Genomic DNA, 24,560 nt, shown 5'->3' with positions numbered 1-24,560 from the left:
ACGCATCAAATTATTACATTCCGGAAGAGAGAAGTTTTACGCACTTGACCAGAGTGAAAAGGCACGATATCTCAAGTTGCCGCAATCGTCAGGGCAACGCAATAAGATGATTAATTGTGACGTTATCTCTCTCGGTCTCGAGTTTTCTCAGAACTACTTGTCAGAGAAGCGTGATTAATTATAGTGTTTCCTTAATTCAGAAGTTAGAAACAGTACCATGTTACTATAAATACCAGGAGGAGCACAACTGCAGCACATTCAATTCTGAGACTTCAACCAAGCACTAGTTTGGTTTACAGCCTGCGCTTAGACTCTTATATCTGGTAATTGGTAAGTAGTACATAATCTATATGATAGATAGAAATAGAGAGATAGATAGATAAGTAGATAAATAGATAGATAGATAAATAGATAAATAGATAAATAGATAAATAGATAAATAGATAAATAGATAAATAGATAGATAAATACATAAATACATAAATAGATAGATAAATAGATAGATAAATAGATAGATAGATAAATAGATAAATAAATAGATAAATAAATAGATAGATAGATAAATAGATAAATAGATAAATAGATAAATAGATAAATAGATAAATAGATAAATAAATAGATAAATAGATAAATAAATAGATAAATAGATAGATAGATGAATAGATAAATAGATAGATAGATAAATAGATAAATAGATAGATAGATAAATAGATAAATAGATAAATAGATAAATAGATAGATAAATAGATAAATAGATAAATAGATAGATAAATAAATAGATAAATAGATAGATAGATAAATAGATAAATAGATAGATATATAGATAGATAAATAGATAGATAAATAGATAAATAGATAAATAGATAAATAGATAGATAGATATAGCTTCATTATAACCGGTTTAAAGCAAAAATTAGACTTTGAAACAAAGAAAAAGCTCTTTTCACATAACACTGTTCTATAATGTGAATTGACAAAGTGTTGATGTCTGGTATAATGTGTAGTGAATTTACTGGGAAACTAGGAATGTAATGAATGGTCAGGTAGATTGGAAATGTGATCTGAGTATTTTACACAGCAAATATCTAATAATAAAGTTTAGCTCATCAGAATTTGGCTACTAAAGTTTCGTTTACATTCATATGTTAAGTTTTACGTTGAGTTTTTGTGTTTAACAGATCTGAACTCAAACATTGAAAAATGCTGATATAATTAGTTTTCAGTTTTATTGAAAGTTTGCACATTTCTATTTTGTTCAAAAGATTTAAAGTAAAATATTTTGGCCTCTGAGGCCTTCAAATATATGTCTAAGAAATTCATGGAGGATAAGCTTTTGGTAAAATGGTAAAAGAGTTGTGGAAAGACAACTTCAGTTAAATAAATGATTAATTAGCTTAAAGGTGAATGTTGTGTTGTATACATACAAATCTAATTTTAGCTGTGACTACAAAACCGCTTATGCAAATATCAATCATCTATAAGCAAACGATGTCTAGAATGAAAATTAAAGTTACAGTTTTAAAAATTAGTTTTAAAGTTACTGCGAAAGTTTAAAAAAAAACTTAAATTATTTACTGTATAGTAGTAAGTCTATGTCATTTTCACGTTTCATCCAAACTAAATTGAAATAAATTCATCCAAACTAAATGAAGTAAATTGAAGATGAGTGTTGTTTCCATACAAATCTAACTTTAAACTTTGGCTACAAAATCCCGCATGCAAATATTGATCACCTATGAGCAAACGATTTCTAGAATAGAAATTATGGTAGTAACTTTAAAAACTTGTTTTAAACTTACTGCAGAAGTTTTAGAAAAAATAGTAACTTATCTACTGTATATTAGTAAATGTCATTGTCACATTTCATACAATTTCCACAAGCTCCATGTCTTCTGCTTAGTTGTCAAAAACAGTTAGTTTTAAACTCTGTCTAGTACCTGAGAACCTGCCTCTTAGACACCTACCTGTCAGCTCACTGACTAAAAATTAAAAAAATTGTCTGGCTTTCTGCTAAATTATGATATATTTACATCATTGCGAATATTGTAAACACAACCTGCTCACGATTTGTAATTTTTTTATTAACAATCATGATGAAAGCTTTTGCTATCAAATATTTTTATAGAAACATTGAGATATTATGTTGCCAGAGTTAATATATATGTCACGACCTAGTGAAGTTCACAGCAGTTATGTTAACATTATATTTATTATACACATGTCTATGTCAGTACTCAGTGTGGTAGATGCTTTACTTTTTAATTCCTCAGCCATTAACACGCTGATATGATACCAATATTATACATATATAATATTGATAAAATATATATAATATATATAAGACCATAATAACGAGAACTTTGAACAATAACAATAACAAGATTTGCGTTGAAGAACATAATAACAAGAACTGCTATCTTCTTTAGATAAACATGATGAAATCTACTCTAGCCACCTGCCTGCTAGTGTCAGTTTGTTCAATTGGCCTCACTCTAGCCCGTGTCACTTGTGATTATGCAGCTCTTCACAAGCAGCTGCAGGAAGGCTTGATTACCCTTGGTAAGTTTGTCAAAAATATATTCTAGGGACATAATCTATCTTGTTTAGAGACTAGCAATTTATGCTGTCTAACTGCTGATGTCATGGCTAAGAAAGATTTGTAGCCATAGCCAAATATAACACTTGAATTTTTAAACCAGAATTTGTGAACTAAACCGCAAAACAACATAAATATTATACTCTAAAGAAAAAACCTAAAACTTAACATTTATTGAAAAGTCAAGGTTAAATATAAAGCTTTTAGTAAAATTTATATGCTATTTCAAGGAAAATTTCTTGAACCCTGCTCCTTATTCAATTATAATCATAACAATAGCTAATTTATCAAACATTTACGAAATTGTATTTTTAGAAGTTTAAAAATATGCGTTGATTTGTTAGCTAACAACACATTTAAAACTATTGCAGATGAATATACAAAGATATATACAGAGTGTATCAGCAGTCAGAACTACCCTTCTAAGTATGGATTTCAACCTACATGTGCTTACGGTAAGCTTACTTCCCAAGTTGTTTGCTCCACATGAAGATAACTTCTCTCATAATAATTTTCCATTGGAACTTCTTTATCCATAAACAGATAGTGGAATGTTTTCTTTAGTAGAAATAAGGATGAAAAAGTATATTGCCAATTTGATTTGCTAAAACTAAAATCGTAAAATACAAACTTGCAGCTAATACAACGTTTTTATTGTAACATATTATGTTGAGATTGTAATTTCTCGAGGTGGAGTTACTAAAAATAGAAATAAAATTGAGAGTTTATCAGATAATCGTCAATCAGGAATGACAACCAACCTTAAATTGGTCTCTGCAGCTGGGTATGTCTCTGGTCATTGAGGTATTCTTGGCACTGGACTCAGAAATGTCAAGACAACATCACAAGGCCATTGTTTGTGTAGCAGTACTCTTAAAAACACGAAGAGCCTCTGCTTGCAGTAAACTAAGCAGACATCATCTATCTTCAAGAGATTACTTACACACCCATATATATATGATAGTGATTTTATTATGTAGATACCCCTGTTACCAAAGCTCTCGTGAAGTTCGATAACTCTGGAATGTTTACGGCTGCTGATGGCACCGAGCATCCTTTCCGAGTGCGAGGAGTTGTCACTCTTACACAGATTGATAACGAAAACACTAGAGTCCACGGTAGGTCATCCTGTTATACACGAGCTTGTGAAAATATAATCATTTCTAAGGTCTTAGCAATTTCCTTGTAAAGTAAACTCTTTGCATTGTGTTGTGTGTCAACTCAAAATCTATTAAAAACATCGCAGCTCGTTTTCAATAAAAATGGAAATAAAATGAAGTAAAAGCTAAACAGAAAAAACTAATTACATATTATGTCAAAAATCTTGAATCATTCAAAAACTACTTTTAGATTTGATCTCTGTAGCTTATTTCAGCAAAGCAATGAAAAGTTTGGTAGTCTAATTTTTAATGGAATGTTTTACAATCTTTCATTTGCTAACTCAGAGCCTTTCATCCAATCTAATATTGAGTTACTTCTTGTTACAGCTACTATAACTGGAGCTCACAACTTTCTCTTTGACAATGACCAGTTTTCTCTTCATGTTCACCAAAAGGGAGAAATTAATCCAAGTTGCTTGGCTACTGGTGAGTTAATTGTATTAATATTCATAATTAATAGTTATCAATTTAATGATTTATTAATTAGTTATTAAATATTTATCTTGTTAATTAATAAACTCACAGCTGTAAATTAAACTTTGAACTTCTGAAATGAATCATTTTGTTAATTAAGTAGTCTATAAGTGATGGAATATATAAGACATCAAGATACCACTTTCAAGAGAAGTGAGGTATAACAAAACAATAATAACAATAATAAATAGGTATAAGGTATATATAATGCATAAATAATATAATGTATATAGTATATGAATATATATAAATATGTAGAATATAAAACATATATATGATATGAAAAAGTATATATATGAAGCTGAAACAGCTTTGCAGCTGCCAAAAAATTTTGGCCATAAAAATTATCTAGTTTTAATTAGTAGAGTTTAGAGTTTTTCGTAACTTTTGTTTTAGCGATTTTTGCAAATTACTTTGAAAAGAGTATATTATATAATCAATATATTATAGTAATCAATATATTATATATATTATATATTGATATATAATTTACTCTGCACATACGGTATTGAGTGTTCTTTTTTATAATATTATTTTTTATTATTTTAAATTATCATTTTAAACGATAATATATACATGTACACTGTATGTATATATATTTATAGATCAGACTGATTACTAAGAAAGTGACACATCGTCATCCGTTAATATATTATATTATATGTTCAAACTTCCCAAAATTGTCTTTAATGTAAAGTTTCAATTTGGTTTTGCAGTTTGTATCTATTCAATAGCTGCTTGCTGCTCAGCTCCAAGTTGTAATTAAAACATATTTCTACATATCTAAAAAATATCAGTAAAATAGTGAAATGACTCCATTGAAACTTATGCTAACTCTGTCAATTTTTAGGTGGACACTACAACCCATGTGGTCTGAGTCACAGCAATGACCCATCAGTAAAAGAAAGACACGTTGGAGATGTTGCTAGAGTGACAATCCCATCACACGTAACTTCCGATCAGGATGTGCTGACAATATCAACCATCGACACTCAAGTTAAACTTACCGGCCCACTGAGTGTGCTTGGACGATCCATAACTGTTCATGCCGGTACAGGATCACCTAGAGTCGGCTGTGGTACCATAGCTGTTTCAGATTGGGAAGGTCTGGACCACCCCGACAGCACATATGATCCAACTAACCCTTTTTGGGCGTAAATGTTGTACGTGTGGTGAGCAAGTCTTCATTTGAGGATTTGTATGAATGATTTAAGTTATAACCACTCATTTCAATCAATTAGTGTAATTTATTTTAAGTATTCACATTTTATTATTTGTTTTTATATAATTTTATTGTCATTGTTTCCTGGATAATGAGCAGTTAAACTGCTCGATGTTTTGCAATAAATCAAGAAACATAATATGTTGTTATAAATATATTACGACTATCCGACGCAGTTGAATACTCAACCTACAGCTATTACAACAGTTTTTGATTTCATTCTTTTAAAGAAATACCTCAACAAGTATTACAATAAATGTTCTTATTTCAGTGAATTCACCATGCTTTATAATTGGTTATAAGTTGGATGCACTAGCGAGCGAACAACCTTTCCTAATTAGCTTTTTTAATGTGCTGTGTTGGAATAGTTATAAGATTGCAGCTATATAAAAAACTGCAATATAATTAAGAAAACTAAAATCTCCCAACCAAACATGAACAAAGCGAGTGCTTGGGAGCTTTATGATAAATGCATACGTGCCCACAACTCCCGAAAGTGTTCATCAACGACCATACCTTTGTACCGAAATCCCATCAAAGAATTTAACCATTTTTCTGTGGAGTCGTTTAAGTATGATAATGATACAAAACACATATAAACCTATTTGAATATGTTACCAAGTCTCTGAAAAGTGTCGACAATATCCTAAAACTTACCCACCTGATCGAATTATACATAACTAGAAAGATTAATTTGGCCTAAAATTGCCATTAAAACCTGACAAGCCTTTTTAATCAAAATTAAGACCGGGCAATAAAACCCCCATAAAGCTGTGCGACAGATTGTAGAACCATAAAGCCTTGCGCATTTCACTAGAAAAACGTGCACATTTCACCAGTCTATAGCATTGTCCAATTGCCTAAGGCTTCTGTAATAAACGTAGAATGTTTGAGGGGTAGACTGATTTACAGGTACAAAAATGTGGCACACAGTTTATCAGCCTATGTTTTTTTGTCCAATTACCGAAGGTTTCATTAAATTATTTAAAACATTAGCCGAAATTCTTTACAACTTATGTACCAGCTAGGGCCAAACTACTATGCTCCGTTATGACAAGAACATTTCTTTATTTTGCTCCAGTTTGCAGAAAACTTCTAGACACGTGAATGATAATGCTTGCTTTCTGTTACATATTGCTGTCAAACCATTCTGCATTCAACACAATCAACTTTCAAACTGTGTATAGTACACAGCAGCTTGCCATTTTACTTCTAATATTGCATTTCAGAGATATAATAAACATATTTCATTATTGCTGTTGTTAGTTAAATTACACACAGTGCAGTAGGTTAAGCCTACATAGGTTTGAGATAGTAGTATATTAGGTCTGATTTGTATACAACCTGTTGTTTTGCATAATTTACCTTTTGAATTTCATTTCAAAACAGCTTGACAATTACCATGGAGAGACAACCTCCCAGAACACCACGTCGTGGCCGGCGCAGTGGCCGTCCACGTGTCTCGCAATTATTACAGTGCAATAGGAGGATAAATAGAAAGCCCTCACAGCAACCAGCAACATCAAATGCTAATGTTCAACAACGCGCTACTCAAAATAATAACAACAACTCATCTGATTCAGAGAATTCTATTGTAGATGTTGTAGGCGATGTAAATGACATGGCCTTGGCAGCACCTTTGTTTCCAGATGATGATGATGCTCCCTCAAATTTATTGAATATCATCTCAAACAACTCTCATTTACACTATACTCTGCCAATTCCTGCTGACAACTACTTTTTCAACAACAAGCAGTACCCTTTCTTTTTTCCATTATTACTCTGGTGGTGGGCTGTATGACAGTAGAATTTATAGTTTATATCTATAAATATAGTACCTATAATACATAAATAGACAAATCAGTGCTATGGCAAATTCGAATAAAATGAAAAAGTTGATAGTGATAATAGCTCAGGCGATAATAAAAGAACAGGCATAACAACATAGTATAAAAACTGTGGCATTGGTCTCTGCCGGAAAGAAATTTTCATAGCATACCATATAGAGACCGTTGTTGTACTACATACATGAGTGGATGTTTATGTACAAAAGAACGTACTAATACAAATAAATTTGAGTTCAGGCTACATTACGCTAATAGAAAACTGAAACCTGCAGGCTGTAAAAAGTCATTTTGTATTGTAACAGGAAATGGAGGGCTTGATCACGGTTAAAATGCCCAGAAGAAAAACAAATGCAAAAAGAGATCACTAGTTGCTATCGTTGCTATAGTTGATATCAGCTATTGTGGTCAAGATGCTGCGTTACATGTCTCTATTCTGTCAGTCTCTTTACTACTATAGATGTAACAATTACATTTTCACTTGATTCAAGCGTTTTAATCGTTTTGTTGATTTTAATCTTGAAACATTCTGGCAGTCAGATCACCTCAAACATTAACAACAACTGCAAATGATAGAAAAACAATTACCGATGATTAAAAATATTAGTACTTTCTGATAAAATCTATTAAAATTCAGTGTAAGTTCATCGTTAAAACTGCTTTGTATCAGAAACCACTAAATGTGTGACAAATTCCCGATGAATTTATACGGAAGGTATTATGAGGCAACAACATCATTATGGCTCATGTTGGCCAAGTTTTTCCGGTTACAAATATTTTACGCATCAAATTATTACATTCCGGAAGAGAGCAGTTTTACGCACTTGACCAGAGTGAAAAGGCACGATATCTCAAGTTGCCGCAATCGTCAGGGTAACGCAATAAGATGATTAATTGTGACGTTATCTCTCTCGGTCTCGAGTTTTCTCAGAACTACTTGTCAGAGAAGCGTGATTAATTATAGTGTTTCCTTAATTCAGAAGTTAGAAACAGTACCATGTTACTATAAATACCAGGAGAAGCACAACTGCAGCACATTCACTTCTGAGACTTCAACCAAGCACTAGTTTGGTTTACAGCCTGCGCTTAGACTCTTATATCTGGTAATTGGTGAGTAGTACATCATCTATATGATAGATAGAGATAGAGAGATAGATAGATAGGTAGATAAATAGATAAATAGATAAATAGATAAATAGATAGATAGATAAATAGATAAACAGATAAATAGATAAATAGATAGATAAATAGATAAATAGATAGATAAATAGATAGATAGATAAATAGATAGATAAATAGATAAATAAATAGATAAATAGATAAATAAATAGATAGATAGATAAATAGATAAGTAGATAAATAGATAAATAGACAGATAGATAAATAGATAGATAGATAAATAGATAAACAGATAAATAGATAAATAGATAAATAGATAGATAAATAGATAGATAGATAAATAGATAGATAAATAGATAAATAAATAGATAAATAGATAAATAAATAGATAGATAGATAAATAGATAAGTAGATAGATAGATAAATAGATAGATAGATAAATAGATAAATAGATAGATAGATAAATAGATAAATAGATAAATAGATAGATAGATAAATAGATAGATATATAGATAGATAAATAGATAGATAAATAGATAAATAGATAGATAGATAAATAGATAGATATATAGATAGATAAATAGATAGATAGATAAATAGATAAATAGATAGATAGATAAATAGATAAATAGATAAATAGATAAATAGATAAATAGATAAATAGATAGATAAATAGATAAATAGATAAATAGATAAATAGATAGATAGATATATAAATAGATAGATAGATAAATAGATAAATAGATAGATAGATAAATAGATAAATAGATAGATAGATAAATAGATAAATAGATAGATAGATAGATATATAAATAGATAGATAGATAAATATATAAATAGATAGATAGATAAATAGATAAATAGATAGATAGATAAATAGATAAATAGATAGATAGATATATAGATAGATAAATAGATAGATAAATAGATAAATAGATAGATAGATAAATAGATAAATAGATAGATATATAGATAGATAAATAGATAGATAAATAGATAAATAGATAAATAGATAAATAGATAGATAGATATAGCTTCATTATAACCGGTTTAAAGCAAAAATTAGACTTTGAAACAAAGAAAAAGCTCTTTTCACATAACACTGTTCTATAATGTGAATTGACAAAGTGTTGATGTCTGGTATAATGTGTAGTGGATTTACTGGGAAACTAGGAATGTAATGAATGGTCAGGTAGATTGGAAATGTGATCTGAGTATTTTACACAGCAAATATCTAATAATAAAGTTTAGCTCATCAGAATTTGGCTACTAAAGTTTCGTTTACATTCATATGTTAAGTTTTACGTTGAGTTTTTGTGTTTAACAGATCTGAACTCAAACATTGAAAAACGCTGATATAATTAGTTTTCAGTTTTATTGAAAGTTTGCACATTTCTATTTTGTTCAAAAGATTTAAAGTAAAATATTTTGGACTCTGAGGCCTTCAAATATATGTCTAAGAAATTCATGGAGGGTAAGCTTTTGATAAAATGGTAAAAGAGTTGTGGAAAGACAACTTCAGTTAAATAAATGATTAATTAGCTTAAAGGTGAATGTTGTATACATACAAATCCAATTTTAGCTGTGACTACAAAACCGCGTATGCAAATATCAATCATCTATAAGCAAACGATGTCTAGAATGAAAATTAAAGTTACAGTTTTAAAAATTAGTTTTAAAGTTACTGCGAAAGTTTTAAAAAAAACTTAAATTATTTACTGTATAGTAGTAAATCTATGTCATTTTCACGTTTCATCCAAACTAAATTGAAATAAATTCATCCAAACTAAATGAAGTAAATTGAAGATGAGTGTTGTTTCCATACAAATCTAACTTTAAACTTTGGCTACAAAACCCCGCATGCAAATATTGATCACCTATGAGCAAACAATTTCTAGAATAAAAATTACGGTAGTAACTTTAAAAATTCGTTTTAAAATTACTGCAGAAGTTTTAGAAAAAATAGTAACTTATCTACTGTATATTAGTAAATGTCATTGTCACATTTCATCCAATTTCCACACGCTCCATGCCTTCTGCTTTGTTGTCAAAAACAGTTAGTTTTAAACTCTGTCTAGTTCCTAAGAACCAGCCTCTTAGACACCTACCTGTCAGCTCGCTGACTAAAGATAAAAAAAATTGCCTGGCTTTCTGCTAAATTATGATATATTTACATCATTGTGAATATTGTAGACACAATCTGCTCACGATTTATAATTTGTCAATTAACAATCACGACAAAAGCTTTTGCTATCAAATATTTTTATAGAAACATTGAGAGATCGTGTTGCCAGAGTTAATATATATGTCACGACCTAGTGAAGTTCACAGCAGTTATGTTAACATTATATTTATTATACACATGTCTATGTCAGTACTCAGTGTGGTAGATGCTTTACTTTTGTATTCCTCAGCCATTAACACGCTGATATGATACCAATATTATACATATATAATATTGATAAAATATATATAATATATATAAGACCATAATAACGAGAACTTTGAACAATAACAATAACAAGATTTGCGTTGAAGAACATAATAACAAGAACTGCTATCTTCTTTAGATAAACATGATGAAATCTACTCTAGTCACCTGCCTTCTAGTGTCAGTTTGTTCAATTGGCCTCACTCTAGCCCGTGTCACTTGTGATTATGCAGCTCTTCACAAGCAGCTGCAGGAAGGCTTGATTACCCTTGGTAAGTTTGTCAAAAATATATTCTAGGGACATAATCTATCTTGTTTAGAGACTAGCAATTTATGCTGTCTAACTGCTGATGGCATGGCTAAGAAAGATTTGTAGCCATAGCCAACTATAACACTTGAATTTTTAAACCAGAATTTGTGAACTAAACCGCAAAACGACATAAATATTATACTCTAAAGAAAAAACCTAAAACTTAACATTTATTGAAAAGTCAAGGTTAAATATAAAGCTTTTAGTAAAATTTATATGCTATTTCAAGGAAAATTTCTTGAACCCTGCTCCTTATTCAATTATAATCATAACAATAGCTAATTTATTATACATTTACGAAATTGTATTTTTAGAAGTTTAAAAATATGCGTTGATTTGTTAGCTAACAACACATTTAAAACTATTGCAGATGAATATACAAACATGTATACACAGTGTATCAGCAGTCAGAACTACCCTTCTAAGTATGGATTTCAACCTACATGTGCTTACGGTAAGCTTACTTCCCAAGTGGTTTGCTCCACATGAAGATAACTTATCTCATAATAATTTTCCATTGGAACTTCTTTATCCATTAACAGATAGTGGAATGTTTTCTTTAGTAGAAATAAGGATGAAAAAGTATATTGCCAATGTGATTTGCTAAAACTAAAATCGTAAAATACAAACTTGCAGCTACATGTAATACAACGTTTTTATTGTAACATATTATGTTGAGATTGTAATTTCTCGAGGTGGAGTTACTAAAAATAGAAATAAAATTGAGAGTTTATCAGATAATCGTCAATCAGGAATGACAACCAACCTTAAATTGGTCTTTGCAGTTGGGTATGTCTTTGGTCATTGAGGTATTCTTGTCACTGGACTCAGAAATGTCAAGACAACATCACAAGGCCATTGTTTATGGAGCAGTACTCTTAAAAATGCGAAGAGCCTCTGCTTGCAGTAAACTAAGCAGACATCATCTATCTTCAAGAGATTACTTACACACCCATATATATATGATAGTGATTTTATTATGTAGATACCCCTGTTACCAAAGCTCTCGTGAAGTTCGATAACTCTGGAATGTTTACGGCTGCTGATGGCACCGAGCATCCTTTCCGAGTGCGAGGAGTTGTCACTCTTACACAGATTGATAACGAAAACACTAGAGTCCACGGTAGGTCATCCTGTCATACACGAGCTTGTGAAAATATAATAATTTCTAAGGTCTTAGCAATTTCCTTGTAAAGTAAACTCTTTGCATTGTGTTGTGTGTCAACTCAAAATCTATTAAAAACATCGCAGCTCGTTTTCAATAAAAATGTAAATAAAATGAAGCAAAAGCTAAATAGAAAAAACTAATTACATCTTATGTCAAAAATCTTGAATCATTCAAAAACTACTTTTAGATTTGCTCTCCGTAGCTTATTTCAGTGAAACGATAAAAAGTTTAGTAGTTTCATTTTTAATTGAATGTTTCACGATATTTTATTCGTTAACTCAGAGCCTTTCATCCAATCTAATATTGTGTTACTTCTTGTTACAGCTACTATAACTGGAGCTCACAACTTTCTCTTTGACAATGACCAGTTTTCTCTCCATGTTCATCAAAAAGGAGAGATTAATCCAAGTTGCTTAGCTACTGGTGAGTTAAATGAATTTATATTCATAATAAATAATTATTAATTCAATAATTTATTAATTAGTTATTAAATATTTATCTTGTTAATTAATAAACTCATAGTGGTAAATTAAACTTTGAACTTTTGAAATGAAACATTTTGTTAATTACGTAGTCTATAAGTGATTGAATGAACATGTACAAGTCATCAAGATACCACCTTAAAGAAAATTGTGGTATAAAAACATAATGATAACAATAATAAATAGGAATAGAGTATATATAAAACATAATTAATATAATAAATAATATAATTTATATAATATATGAATATATATAAATATATATAACATAAAACATACATTTATTATAAAAAGAAGTATATATATATAAAGCTGAAACAGCATTGCAGCTGTTACAAAAATTCTGACCATTACAATTGTCTAGTTTTAATATACCTAACTAGTAGAGTTTAAAGTTTTTCGTAACTCTCGTTTTAGCGTTATTGAAAATTACTTTGAAATGATACATGTATATATTTATATACAATTTGCTCTGCACATACGGGATTGATTGCTGTTTTCTTATTATATTGTTTTTTATTATTTTAAATTATCATTTTAAACGATAATATATATGTAGATCAGACTGGTTACTAAGAAAGTGACACATCGTCATGCGTTAATATATTATATTATATGTTCAAACTTCTCAGAATTGTCTTTAATGTAAAATTTCAATTTGAGTTATGCAGTGTGTTTCTATTCAATAGCTGCTTGCAGCTCAGCACCAAATTGTAACTAAAACATATTTACACACATCTAACAAATATCAGTGAAATAACAAATGACTCTATTTAAACTTCTGCTAACTCTGTCAATTTTTAGGTGGACACTACAACCCATGTGGTTTGAGTCACAGCAATGACCCATCAGTAAAAGAAAGACACGTTGGAGATGTTGCTAGAGTGACAATCCCATCACACGTAACTTCCGATCAGGATGTGCTGACAATATCAACCATCGACACTCAAGTTAAACTTACCGGCCCACTGAGCGTGCTTGGACGATCCATAACTGTTCATGCCGGTACAGGATCACCTAGAGTTGGTTGTGGTACCATAGCTGTTTCTGATTGGGAAGGTCTGGACCACCCCGACAGCACATATGATCCAACTAACCCTTTTTGGGCTTAAATGTTGTACGCGTGATGAGCAAGTCTTCATTTGAGGATTTGTATGAATGATTTAAGTTATAACCACTCAATTCAATCAATTGTGTAATTTATTTTAAGTATTTTAATTGTATTAATTGTTTTTATATAATTTTATTGTTATTGTTTACTGGATAATCAGCAGTTAAACTGCTCGATGTTTTGCGATAAATCAAGAAACATAATATATTAATATAAATATATTACGACTATTGGACGCAGTTGAATACTCAACCTACAGCTATTGCAAAAGTTTTTAATTTTATTCTGTTAAGGAAATACCTCAAAAAGTATTACAATAAATGTTCTTATTTCAGCGAATTCACCATGCTTTATAATTTGTTGGAAGTTGGATGCATTAGCGAGCGAACAACCTTTCCTATTTAGCTTTTTTAATGTGCTGTGTTTGAATAGTTATAAGATTGCAGCTATATAAAAATCTGCAATATAACTAAGAAACCAAACGCATTAAGAGACCAAACATGAGCAAAGCAACTGTTTGGGAACTTTATGATAAATGCATATGTGCACACAACTCCTGAAAAGTATTCATCAACGGCCATACCCAAACCCTTGTACCAAAATCCCATCAAAAAATTTAACTATTTTCGAATGAATGGTTACAATGCTACAATGTTACATGGCTACAATGCCCCATTATGACAAGAATATTTCTTTATTTTGCTCCAGCTTGCAGAAAACTTCCAGACGCGTGAATGCTAATGCTTGCTTTTTGTTACATATTGCTGTCAAAACCATTAAAATTAACCATGTGGAGTCTAATAAGTATAATAATGATAAAAAACACATATAAACCTATTTAAATATGTTACCAAGTCTTTGAACAGTGTCGAGAATATCCTAAAACTTACCCATCTGATCGGATTATACATAACTAGAAAGATTAATTTGGCCTAAAATTGCCATCAAAACCTGACAAGCCTTTTTAATCAAAATTAAGACCGGCCAATAAAACGCCCATAAAGCTGTGCAACAGATAGTAGAACCATAAAGCCGTGCGCATTTCACGAGAAAAATGTGCACATTTCACCAGTCTATGGCATTGTCCAATTGCCGAAGGTTTCTGTAATAAACGTAGACCGTTTGAGGGGTAGACCGATTTACAGGTACGAAAATGTGGTACACAGTTTATCAGCCTATATTTTTTGTCCAATTACCGAGGGTTTCATTAAATTATCTAGAACAATAGCCAAATTTCTTAACATCTTATGTACAAGCTAGGGCCGAACTACAATGACCCGTTATGACAAGAATATTTCTTTATTTTGCTCCAGTTTGCAGAAAACTTCCAGGCGCGTGAATGCTAATGCTTGCTTTCTGTTATATATTGCTGTCAAAACCATTCTACATTCAACACAACCAACTTTCAAACTGTGTATAGTACACAGCAGCTTGCCATTTTACTTCTAATATTGCATTTCAGAGATAGAATAAACATATTTCATTATTGCTGTTGTTAGTTAAATTACACACAGTGCAGTAGGTTAAGCCTGCATTGGTTTGAGATAGTAGTATATTAGGTCTGATTTGTATACAACCTGTTGTTTTGCATAATTTACCTTTTGAATTTTATTTCAAAACAGCTTGACAACATCCATAGACACACAACCTCCCAGAACACCCCGTCGTCGCAGCAGCCGTCCACATGTCTCCAAATTATTACAGTGCAATAGGAGGATAAATAGAAGGTTCTCACAGCAACTAGCAATAGCAACATTAGCAACATTAAATGCTAATGTTCAACAACACACTACTCAAAATAATAACAACAACTCATCTGATTCAGAGAATTCTTTAGTAGATGTTGTAGGCAATGTAAATGACATGGACTTGGCAGCACCTTTGTTTCCAGATGATAATGATGCTCCCTCAAAATTATTGTATATCATCTCAAACAACTCTCATTTACACTATACTCTGTCAATTCCTGCTGACAATTGCTTTTTCAACAACCAGCAGTACCCTTTGTTTTTTCCATTATTACTTTGGTTGTGGGCTGTATGACAGGGGAATTTATAGCTTATATTTATAAATATAGTACCTATAATACATACATTGTTATAAGTTATCAGTGCTGAAAGTGACAGCATTACAATGACGATGAAATAGACACGTAAGAATAATAGACATAGTTTTATTGAATGCGTGAAGTATAATTGTGAAAATATTTTGATGAATGAGGTTGCATGAAAATGTAAACCGAAGCCATTTTGTACAACTACGTCCCATTTAAGCCGTTTTGGAAAGAGATTCTAACCTACGGCGGTTTCATGATGGTGGCAATTAACTGTTCGTTTTTGCGCTTTTGAGAGCTTGTAATCACATTTCCACATGTTTTGCACCTACAACACAACAGAGTAAAACATGGTGAATCTTTTGATATCAAATACTGTAATGTGAATTTTGTTGCAAGTCAACCTTTAAAAACACACACAGCTTCTGCTTGCAGTAAACTAAGCAGACATCATCTATCTTCAAGAGATTGCTTACACACCCATATATATATGATAGTGATTTTATTATGTAGATACCCCTGTTACCAAGGCTCTCGTGAAGTTTGATAACACTGGAATGTTTACGGCCGCTGATGGCACCGTGCATCTTTTCCGAGGGCGAGGAGCTGTCACTCTTACACATATTGATAATGATAACACTAGAGTTCATGAAAAGTTATTCTTGTAATGCTTGAGCTTGTGTTAATATAATCATTTCTACGGTTTTAGCGATTTCCTTGTAAAGTGAGCTCTTACTTTGCATTCTGTTGTGTGTCAACTCAGAATCCATAAAAACATCGCAGCTCATTTTCAATACAAAAGGAAATAAAATGAAGCAAAAGCTAAATAGAAAAAACTAATTACATCTTATGTCAAAAATTTTGAATCATTCAAAAACTACTTTTAAATTTGCTCTCCGAAATTTATTTTGGCAAAGCAATGAAAAGTTTGCTAGTTTTTATTTCAATAGAAAGCTTTACAATCTTTCATTTGCTAACTCACAGCCTTTCTTCCAATCTAATATGGGATTACTTCTTGTTACAGCTACTATAACTGGAGCTCACAACTTTCTCTTTGACAATGACCAGTTTTCTCTTCATGTTCACCAAAAGGGAGAAATTAATCCAAGTTGCTTAGCTACTGGTAAGTTAATTGAATTTGTATTCATAATAGTTAGTTATTAATTCAATTATTTATTAATTAGTTATTAAATATTTATCTTGTTAATTAATAAACTCATAGTGGTAAATTAAACTTTGAACTTCTGAACTGAAACATTTTATTAATTATGTAGTCTATAAGTGATTGGATACACAAGGCATCAAAATACCACTTTCAAGAGAATTGAGGTATAATAACGCAATAATATATATGCATAATGCATATATATTATATAATGCATTAATGCATATATACATGTGTATATATATATATATATACACACATGTACATATATATATATATAGTTATAATGATATTATATGCAATGTATGTTACAAGATTTTATATAATGATAATTATATATATGTATATAATATATAGGCCTATATATATATATACAGTACATTGCATATATAATATATGTATTATATATACATGTACAAATATATATAGTTATAATGATATTATATACAATGTATGTTACAAGATTTTATATAATGATAATTATATGTAGTATCATTATAACTATACATATATAGCCCGATTATCAGAATCCTTCGATCATTCGATATATAAAGCTGATACAACATTGCAGCTGCCACAAACATTTTAGGTCATAAAAAATGTTTAGTTTTAATGTACCGAACTGGTAGAGTTTATTTAGAGTTTTCTGTACTCTTGTTTTAACGTTTTCAGAAAATTACTTCTAAATTATATTTATAATTTACTCTGCACATATGGTATTGAGTGCTCTTGTTTATTATACTTAAATAAATTAGATAATATATATAATGTATATATATAAATTAGAATGAATACTAAGTAAGTGGCACACATTGTCAGTCTTTAATATATTATATTTTGAAACTTCTCAAAATTGTTTTTAATGTAAAGTTTTAGTTAAGTTATGCAGTGTGTATCTGTTCAATAGCTGCGTTCAGCTCAGTACCAAATTGTAACTAAAGCATATTTACACACATCTAACAAATGTCAGTAGAATAACAAAATGAATCTTTTTAAATTTATGCTAACTCTGTCAATTTTTAGGTGGACATTACAACCCATGTGGTCTGAGTCACAGCAACGACCCATCAGTCAAAGAAAGACATGTTGGTGATGTTGCTAGAGTGACAATCCCATCACACGTAACTTCCGATCAGGACGTGCTGACAATATCAACCATCGACACTCAAGTTAAACTTACCGGCCCACTGAGCATGCTTGGACGATCCATAACTGTTCATGCCAGTACAGGATCACCTAGAGTTGGTTGTGGTACTATAGCTGTTTCAGATTGGGAAGGTCTAGACCACCCCGACAGCACATATGATCCAACTAACCCTTTTTGGGCTTAAATGTTGTAAGCGGGATGAGCAAGTCTTCATTTGAGGATTTGTATGAATGATTTAAGTTATAACCACTCAATTCAATCAATTGTGTAATTTATTTTAGGCGTTTTGATTTTAATAATTGTTTTTATATATATTTATTGGTAATGCTTTCTGGATAATCAGCAGTTAAACAGCTCAATGCTTGCGATAAATTAGAAAATATAATATATTTGTATAAAGTATAATAGAGGTTATGACTATTCCACCCAGTCGAATATTCAATATACTGCTATTGAAAAATTTTTTGTTTCATACTGTTAAAGAAATACCTCAGCAAGTATTACAATAAATGCCTTCACTTTAACAAATTTACAATGCGTTTATGATCTGTTGGGAGTTGCATGCACTAGCGGACAAACAACCTTCACGCATTGTTAGGCTTTTCTTGTGAGGTACTTGAATGGTTATAAAAATGTAACTATATAAATGAAACTTGCAATCGAGTTAGGAAAACTAGAAGTTATATTTGTATTTAAATATAATACATGTAATATATCATTTGAAAAGTTAGTGCATTGGCAACATTGCCTTTTTGTTACAAGTCATGCACAGCCTATACAAATATAATCAGACCTTCTAGGACAATTTGTTCCTTTTAATTATCTCAGCATGTCAGGTTTTAAATTTACCCTCACACTGACATGCTGTGGAAAAACATTAGTATAGTTGTTTTTTTATAGTTTATTATCTATAAAGAATTATTAAAAGGAAAAGCATGTAGGCTGAAGTTGAAATATACCATGGTAAGGTTACCAACCTTAACAGGGTACTAAATTGACAGGGTCTTATTTCAGATTGCTTATACTTATACATGTTCATGTACGTGTCCATTTTCAAATACTATATAGGCTACTTCCACATATGTTTGAGCAATCCATTGAAGACCACGTATGCTATCTGCTTAGCTTACGGCAAGCAAAGGCTGTACAGGTTTTTAAGAGTATCGTCGCACAAACAATAGCTCTGTGATGTTGGCTGGACATGTATGAGTCTAGCAGCAAAAACCCCTCGACGACTAGAGACATGCCCAGTTGCAAAGAGGAATATAAGGTTAGATGCTATTTCACTTACCTCTATATATATAATATATATAGCGATATATTCTAATAAATGTATATATATATACATTTAATAGAAAAAATATTAAGAGTAAAATAGATTTTCAGTAAAAGCGCTACATATCTGTTTTGTGAGATGCACTCCTCAGGCGCGGTTTGATTAAAAATCGTCTATTTTTAGTCAAACTGCGCCTGAGGAGCGCATCGCACAAAACAGATTTGTAGCGCTTTCAATAAAAATTCATTTTGCTCTTAATATTTTTTCTATTATTCCATAGTCCACTAATTATCTTTTAGGTTTTCAGTATACAGTTCTCTTTTTTATGCTTTTGCACCTGCTTTTAGTTACTATATATATACATTTATACATGTATATATATATATATATATATTTACATATATATATCTACATTTAGACATTTATATACATACATATGTTTATTTATATGTTTATATATGTTTATACGTACTTATATATGTACATGTTTATGTAACGGAAAAAAAGTAATGATTGGAGTTGTAGACCATAAAATTAAGATAAACCATAGTGAAGTTGTGCTTAATCGAGATTTTGCAGCCTAACAAACATAGTTCACTTGAGCCCATGTGAAGCATCTACATTTACTATGTCTACATGAAAGGTTAGATCAATATGTTTCTATATATTATTTAAATGACAGAAGATCTTGAGTTCAAGGAGCTGGAAGATCTAAAAACAAATCAATAACTCGTACTAACAAGAAGCACCTGAAGCCCTTGGCTCATAATCAACTACCATAAAGTGCTGAGAGGTTTTGGTGCCCTGTAATGCATTGAACCTTCAATAATGCTGTCTTTACACTTTTATTTAGGTGAGTAAAAACTTGTTTAGATATGCTGCCTTTAATTTACCAGATGGTTTTTGTTAAGTCCTGAACATGTTTAGCTTTAATGAATCATGTGAATTCTGATTAACTTTGTTCAGTCTTTAAAGGTTTTTGTAGCTTTTACATAAACTTTCACTTATCTTTAACATAGGAGAAGTGATGAAAAGACCCATTACTGAGAATGTAAGAAATTTAAAACCTCAAACTAAGAAAAACAACAAGTAGATGTGTGTCATTCTAGTTACATACTTAAAGACTCTTGTATCATCTATAAGTGATCTATTGTCCATGTCAATGACAGTATAATAAGAGTAATCTGTTTGCATACAACCCTTACACAGTCTATTATTTTAAAAGCATCTAACAAAATCTCTATCGATTTCTATCAACATCTTTATCAATCTTTTTCAATAACTTTATCAATCTCTATCAATAACTTTATCAATCTCTATCAATATCTTTATCAATCTCTTTCAATAACTTTATCAATCTTTATCAATATTTTCATCAATCTCTTTCAATATCTTTATCAATCTCTATCAAATTGTTTATCAATCTTTATCAATATTTTCATCAATCTCTTTCAATATCTTTATCAATCTCTATCAATATCTTTATCAATCTCTATCAATATTTTTATCAATCTCTTTCAATAACTTTATCAATCTCTTTCAATAACTTTATCAATCTCTTTCAATATTTTTATCAATCTCTATCAATATGTTTATCAATCTTTATCAATATTTTCATCAATCTCTTTCAATATCTTTATTAATCTCTATTAATATCTTTATCAATCTCTATCAATATTTTTATCAATCTCTTTCAATAACTTTATTAATCTCTTTCAATAACTTTATCGATCTCTAACAGTATTTTGATCAATCTCTATCAATGTCTTTATCAATCTTCATCAATATCTTTATTGATCTCTTTTCAGACTCTTGATGTTCTGCGTCCATATTAGATTACTAAATAATTCTGTTGAATCATTTTCTTTAACAGAAAAATTTTCTCCTTTCAAAAAAAATGGAGACTCAGTAGATCAAATAAATGAACAATATGTTACAGCTGACAAACAATTACATTTAGCTATTTGTTGATTGGCAGCAAAAAAGATTTTTTTTCAGCAAATAGTAAATGCTTACTTTGACTTCCGGTGCAGGTAATTTAACGCTGTGATGTATCAATCTATGCACATCTGTTTATCAATCAATATAATGCCTTTCATAGTATCATAGGTGTTTTAAAACGGCAAGATTACGCACAATGTATAAATTTATTCTAAATTAAACACACCAAAGGAAATAGAGATTTTTTCTGATAGATTAAATATATTGGAAACCTTTGTTGAAATGGAACATATGTTCCTATATCTAAACATGTCACTCACTAAGTGGCAACAAGGCGACGTGCCAAAACCAATAAATATAAGAGTGGTAACAAGAAGTTGTGAAGACTGTTGCATTTACTTTAATCCTATTCATGTCAATCAATATATTGATTATATTGGCTTTTAGTTAGTATGTCAAACTTGAGCAGTTTATTTGGTTTCAAATTTTGCTAGCTATTTCTTTTCAGTGTCTGACACAAAATATTGTTGGTATCATTACAGTTCTATGAGTTTAAAGATATTGCTGTCCACTGTTTCAATACATTCATTTTTATTTCACGACCATGATTACTTGTAACATCATTTTAACTACAGACTGATCATTTTTACTTTAGCACTAGTATTACCACTAACATCGTCTTAACTATAGACTGATAACTGTTATCTTAGCACTAGTATTACCACTAACATCATTTTAACTACAGACTGATCATTTTCACCTTAGTACTAGTATTACCATTAACATCATCTTAACTATAGACTGATAACTGTTATCTTAGCACTAGTATTACCACTAACATCATTTTAACTACAGACTGATCATTTTCCCCTTAGCACCAGTATTACCCCTAACATCATCTTAACTATAGACTAATAACTGTTACCTTAGTGCCAGTATTATCACTAACATCATCTTAATTACAGTCTGATAATTTTTATCTTAGTAGTGCTACCAATAGTTTCCTTGTTTACCCTCATTCTTCTAACCTTCACTTCTTCCTTTAAAAATAAGTAGACGGTAAAGCAACAACTAACTTCTTCATATTTCACTCCCTTCTGTTTTTTATCCTAATGAATTCTTGGCTACCACCTTTTTATGTAAAATTTGATCGTTGAATCGATCTGCTTTGTAACAGCCTACTGTGATATTTCATTGACGGAGGAAAAGCTCTCACAAGTAATCTGAATCTTGTATTAGACTAGGTGAATACCCGGCATTGCTCAGGTGATGAAAAAGTTTTTGCACAAAAAGTTATTTTGTTTAACACATACAGGGTTTAGTATTTCAACTTTTATATGAAGCTGTTTATTTAAACATTCGAATATTTGTAGACATATGTCATTACTACACCACCCAAGAGGTTAAACATTTGAATATTTGTAGACATATGTCATTACTACACCGCCCAAGAGGTTAAACATTTGAATATTTGTAGACATATGTCATTACTACACCACCCAAGAAGTTAAACATTTGAATATTTGTAGACATATGCCATTACTACACCCAAGAGGTGAATGATTGCAAGTTTCTTTTCTTAAGAGCCATTAGATCATGAGTAACTTCTGCGAATACATGTATTTAACAGATTAATTTAAAATAAAAACTATTACAGAATATAATAGTATTTTTTAATTAAAACTTTATTATAACAATGTCTGCAACAAATGGTTCGATGATAAATTAATATTAATAATAAAGATTGGAAACGTACTAAGTATTCATTACAGTGGTAGGAAAATGAACAATGTTTATTTAAACTTATAACACGATATTCAAATTATGTTTAGAAAAACGCAAATCCGAAATAATAATGATAATAAAACAAACTTTATAAACTTATAATATAAACTTTTAAACTTATAAAAAGTTTATAAATGTAATAACTAGAAGTTCCACTGTCATACAGCCCACGAACAAAGTGATAATGGAAAAAAGAAAGGGTACTGTTGGTTGTTGAAAAAGTAATTCTCAGCAGGAATTGACAGAGTATAGTGTAAATGAGACTTGTTTGAGATGATATAAAATAAATTTGAGGGAGCACGACACTAAAAAGGTGCAACTAACAATTTATTTTAGAGGTAAAGTTGGGTTGAAACCAGGTATACGAGTAATTGGTTAATTGTTGATATTACAATATCTGTTATAAGTATACAGTATGTGTTAAAAGTCGCGCAGTCTAGTCTCCTCTCTTTTGCGTTGTAAGATTTGGTCATTGATAGCTAATCGAGTGTTGCACTCCCTAGCGAAGTTGTTAACAAGTAAGTCATTGATGTTTCGAACTCGAGAGAGAGCAACAAACGATATTCCAGCGGTCATTTCGTGGTGGCCTATATCAATGACAGCTTTAGCCATGGTAAGATCTTGACTCTTGTGTATTGTCAAACCCCATGCTAGATCGAGAGGAATGCCTGTACGGCTAAGAGTGGCATTGATGTACAACCTAACCTACTGTACGTACTTTAACTAACAACAACAATAAAGAATTATGTTTATTATATCTCTGAAATGCAATATTAAAAGTAAAACGGCAAGCTGCCGTGTAATATACAGTTTGAAAGTTGGTTGTGTTGTGAATGTAGAATGGTTTTGACAGCGATATGTAACAGAAAGCAAGCGTAGGCATTCACGCGTCTGGAAGTTTTATGCAAACTGGAGTGAAATAAAGAAATATTCTTGTCATAAAGGGGCATTGTAGTTCCGCCCTAGCTTGTAGATAAGATGTAAAAAAATCTGGCTAATGTTCTAGATAATTTAAAAAACCTTCGGTAATTGGACAAAAACGTAGGATGATAAACTGTGTACCACATTTTCGTACCTGTAAATCAGTCTACGCCTCAAACAGTCTACGTTAATTACACAAACCTTCGGCAATTAAACAATGCCATAAACTGGTGAAATGAGCACATTTTTCTCATGAAATGCGCACTGCTAAATAGTTCTACTATCTGTCGCACGGCTTTATTGGCGTATCGTAGGCCGGTTACTATTACTTAACCAAGCTTTTCAAGCGTTTTGT

General features: G+C 30.7%; 3 protein-coding genes across 5 annotated transcripts; all 3 read left to right on the top strand.

The window, feature by feature from the left end:
* Positions 1-265: 265 nt before the first annotated feature.
* On the top strand, positions 266-6,340 carry LOC137408246 (uncharacterized). 2 transcript variants are annotated; one of them, XM_068094678.1, is made up of 7 exons: positions 266-330; positions 2,427-2,559; positions 2,968-3,051; positions 3,577-3,714; positions 4,084-4,182; positions 5,081-5,428; positions 6,185-6,340. In XM_068094678.1, the coding sequence occupies exons 2-6, from the start codon at positions 2,433-2,435 to the stop codon at positions 5,386-5,388; spliced, it is 756 nt and encodes a 251-aa protein (XP_067950779.1). In that variant the 5' UTR covers positions 266-330; positions 2,427-2,432; the 3' UTR covers positions 5,389-5,428; positions 6,185-6,340. The 2 variants fall into 2 exon arrangements, with proteins under 2 accessions (XP_067950779.1, XP_067950778.1); XM_068094677.1 differs by lacking the exon at positions 6,185-6,340 and having other exon boundaries at positions 5,081-5,727.
* A 2,001-nt stretch (positions 6,341-8,341) lies between these two features.
* On the top strand, positions 8,342-14,256 carry LOC137408248 (uncharacterized). Of its 2 annotated transcripts, XM_068094679.1 has the most exons (6): positions 8,342-8,406; positions 10,986-11,118; positions 11,527-11,610; positions 12,142-12,279; positions 12,649-12,747; positions 13,611-14,256. In XM_068094679.1, exons 2-6 carry the CDS (start codon positions 10,992-10,994, stop codon positions 13,916-13,918), a joined length of 756 nt encoding a protein of 251 aa, XP_067950780.1. In that variant the 5' UTR covers positions 8,342-8,406; positions 10,986-10,991; the 3' UTR covers positions 13,919-14,256. The 2 variants fall into 2 exon arrangements, with proteins under 2 accessions (XP_067950780.1, XP_067950781.1); XM_068094680.1 differs by lacking the exon at positions 11,527-11,610.
* Positions 14,257-16,972: 2,716 nt separating this feature from the next.
* On the top strand, positions 16,973-18,466 carry LOC137408008 (uncharacterized). Its single transcript, XM_068094399.1, has 2 exons — positions 16,973-17,093; positions 18,159-18,466. The coding sequence occupies exons 1-2, from the start codon at positions 16,973-16,975 to the stop codon at positions 18,464-18,466; spliced, it is 429 nt and encodes a 142-aa protein (XP_067950500.1).
* The last annotated feature ends 6,094 nt before the right edge of the window (positions 18,467-24,560 follow it).

This window comes from Watersipora subatra, chromosome 11 (assembly GCF_963576615.1).
Source record: "Watersipora subatra chromosome 11, tzWatSuba1.1, whole genome shotgun sequence".
NCBI classification, from domain to species: Eukaryota; Metazoa; Bryozoa; class Gymnolaemata; order Cheilostomatida; family Watersiporidae; genus Watersipora; species Watersipora subatra.
The sequence above is the reverse complement of the archived record's forward strand: the minus strand, read 5'-3'. Positions and strand labels throughout refer to the sequence as shown.

Bases quoted from the DNA above. Each gene is read 5' to 3' on its own strand.
- LOC137408246 (XM_068094678.1), top strand. From the start codon at position 2,433: ATGATGAAATCTACTCTAGCCACCTGCCTGCTAGTGTCAGTTTGTTCA. The intron at 2,560-2,967 runs GTAAGTTTGTCA...AAACTATTGCAG, and splicing joins GGAAGGCTTGATTACCCTTG to ATGAATATACAAAGATATAT. The intron at 3,715-4,083 runs GTAGGTCATCCT...TTCTTGTTACAG, and splicing joins CGAAAACACTAGAGTCCACG to CTACTATAACTGGAGCTCAC.
- LOC137408248 (XM_068094679.1), top strand. From the start codon at position 10,992: ATGATGAAATCTACTCTAGTCACCTGCCTTCTAGTGTCAGTTTGTTCA. The intron at 12,280-12,648 runs GTAGGTCATCCT...TTCTTGTTACAG, and splicing joins CGAAAACACTAGAGTCCACG to CTACTATAACTGGAGCTCAC. The intron at 12,748-13,610 runs GTGAGTTAAATG...GTCAATTTTTAG, and splicing joins TCCAAGTTGCTTAGCTACTG to GTGGACACTACAACCCATGT.
- LOC137408008 (XM_068094399.1), top strand. From the start codon at position 16,973: ATGGGATTACTTCTTGTTACAGCTACTATAACTGGAGCTCACAACTTT. The intron at 17,094-18,158 runs GTAAGTTAATTG...GTCAATTTTTAG, and splicing joins TCCAAGTTGCTTAGCTACTG to GTGGACATTACAACCCATGT.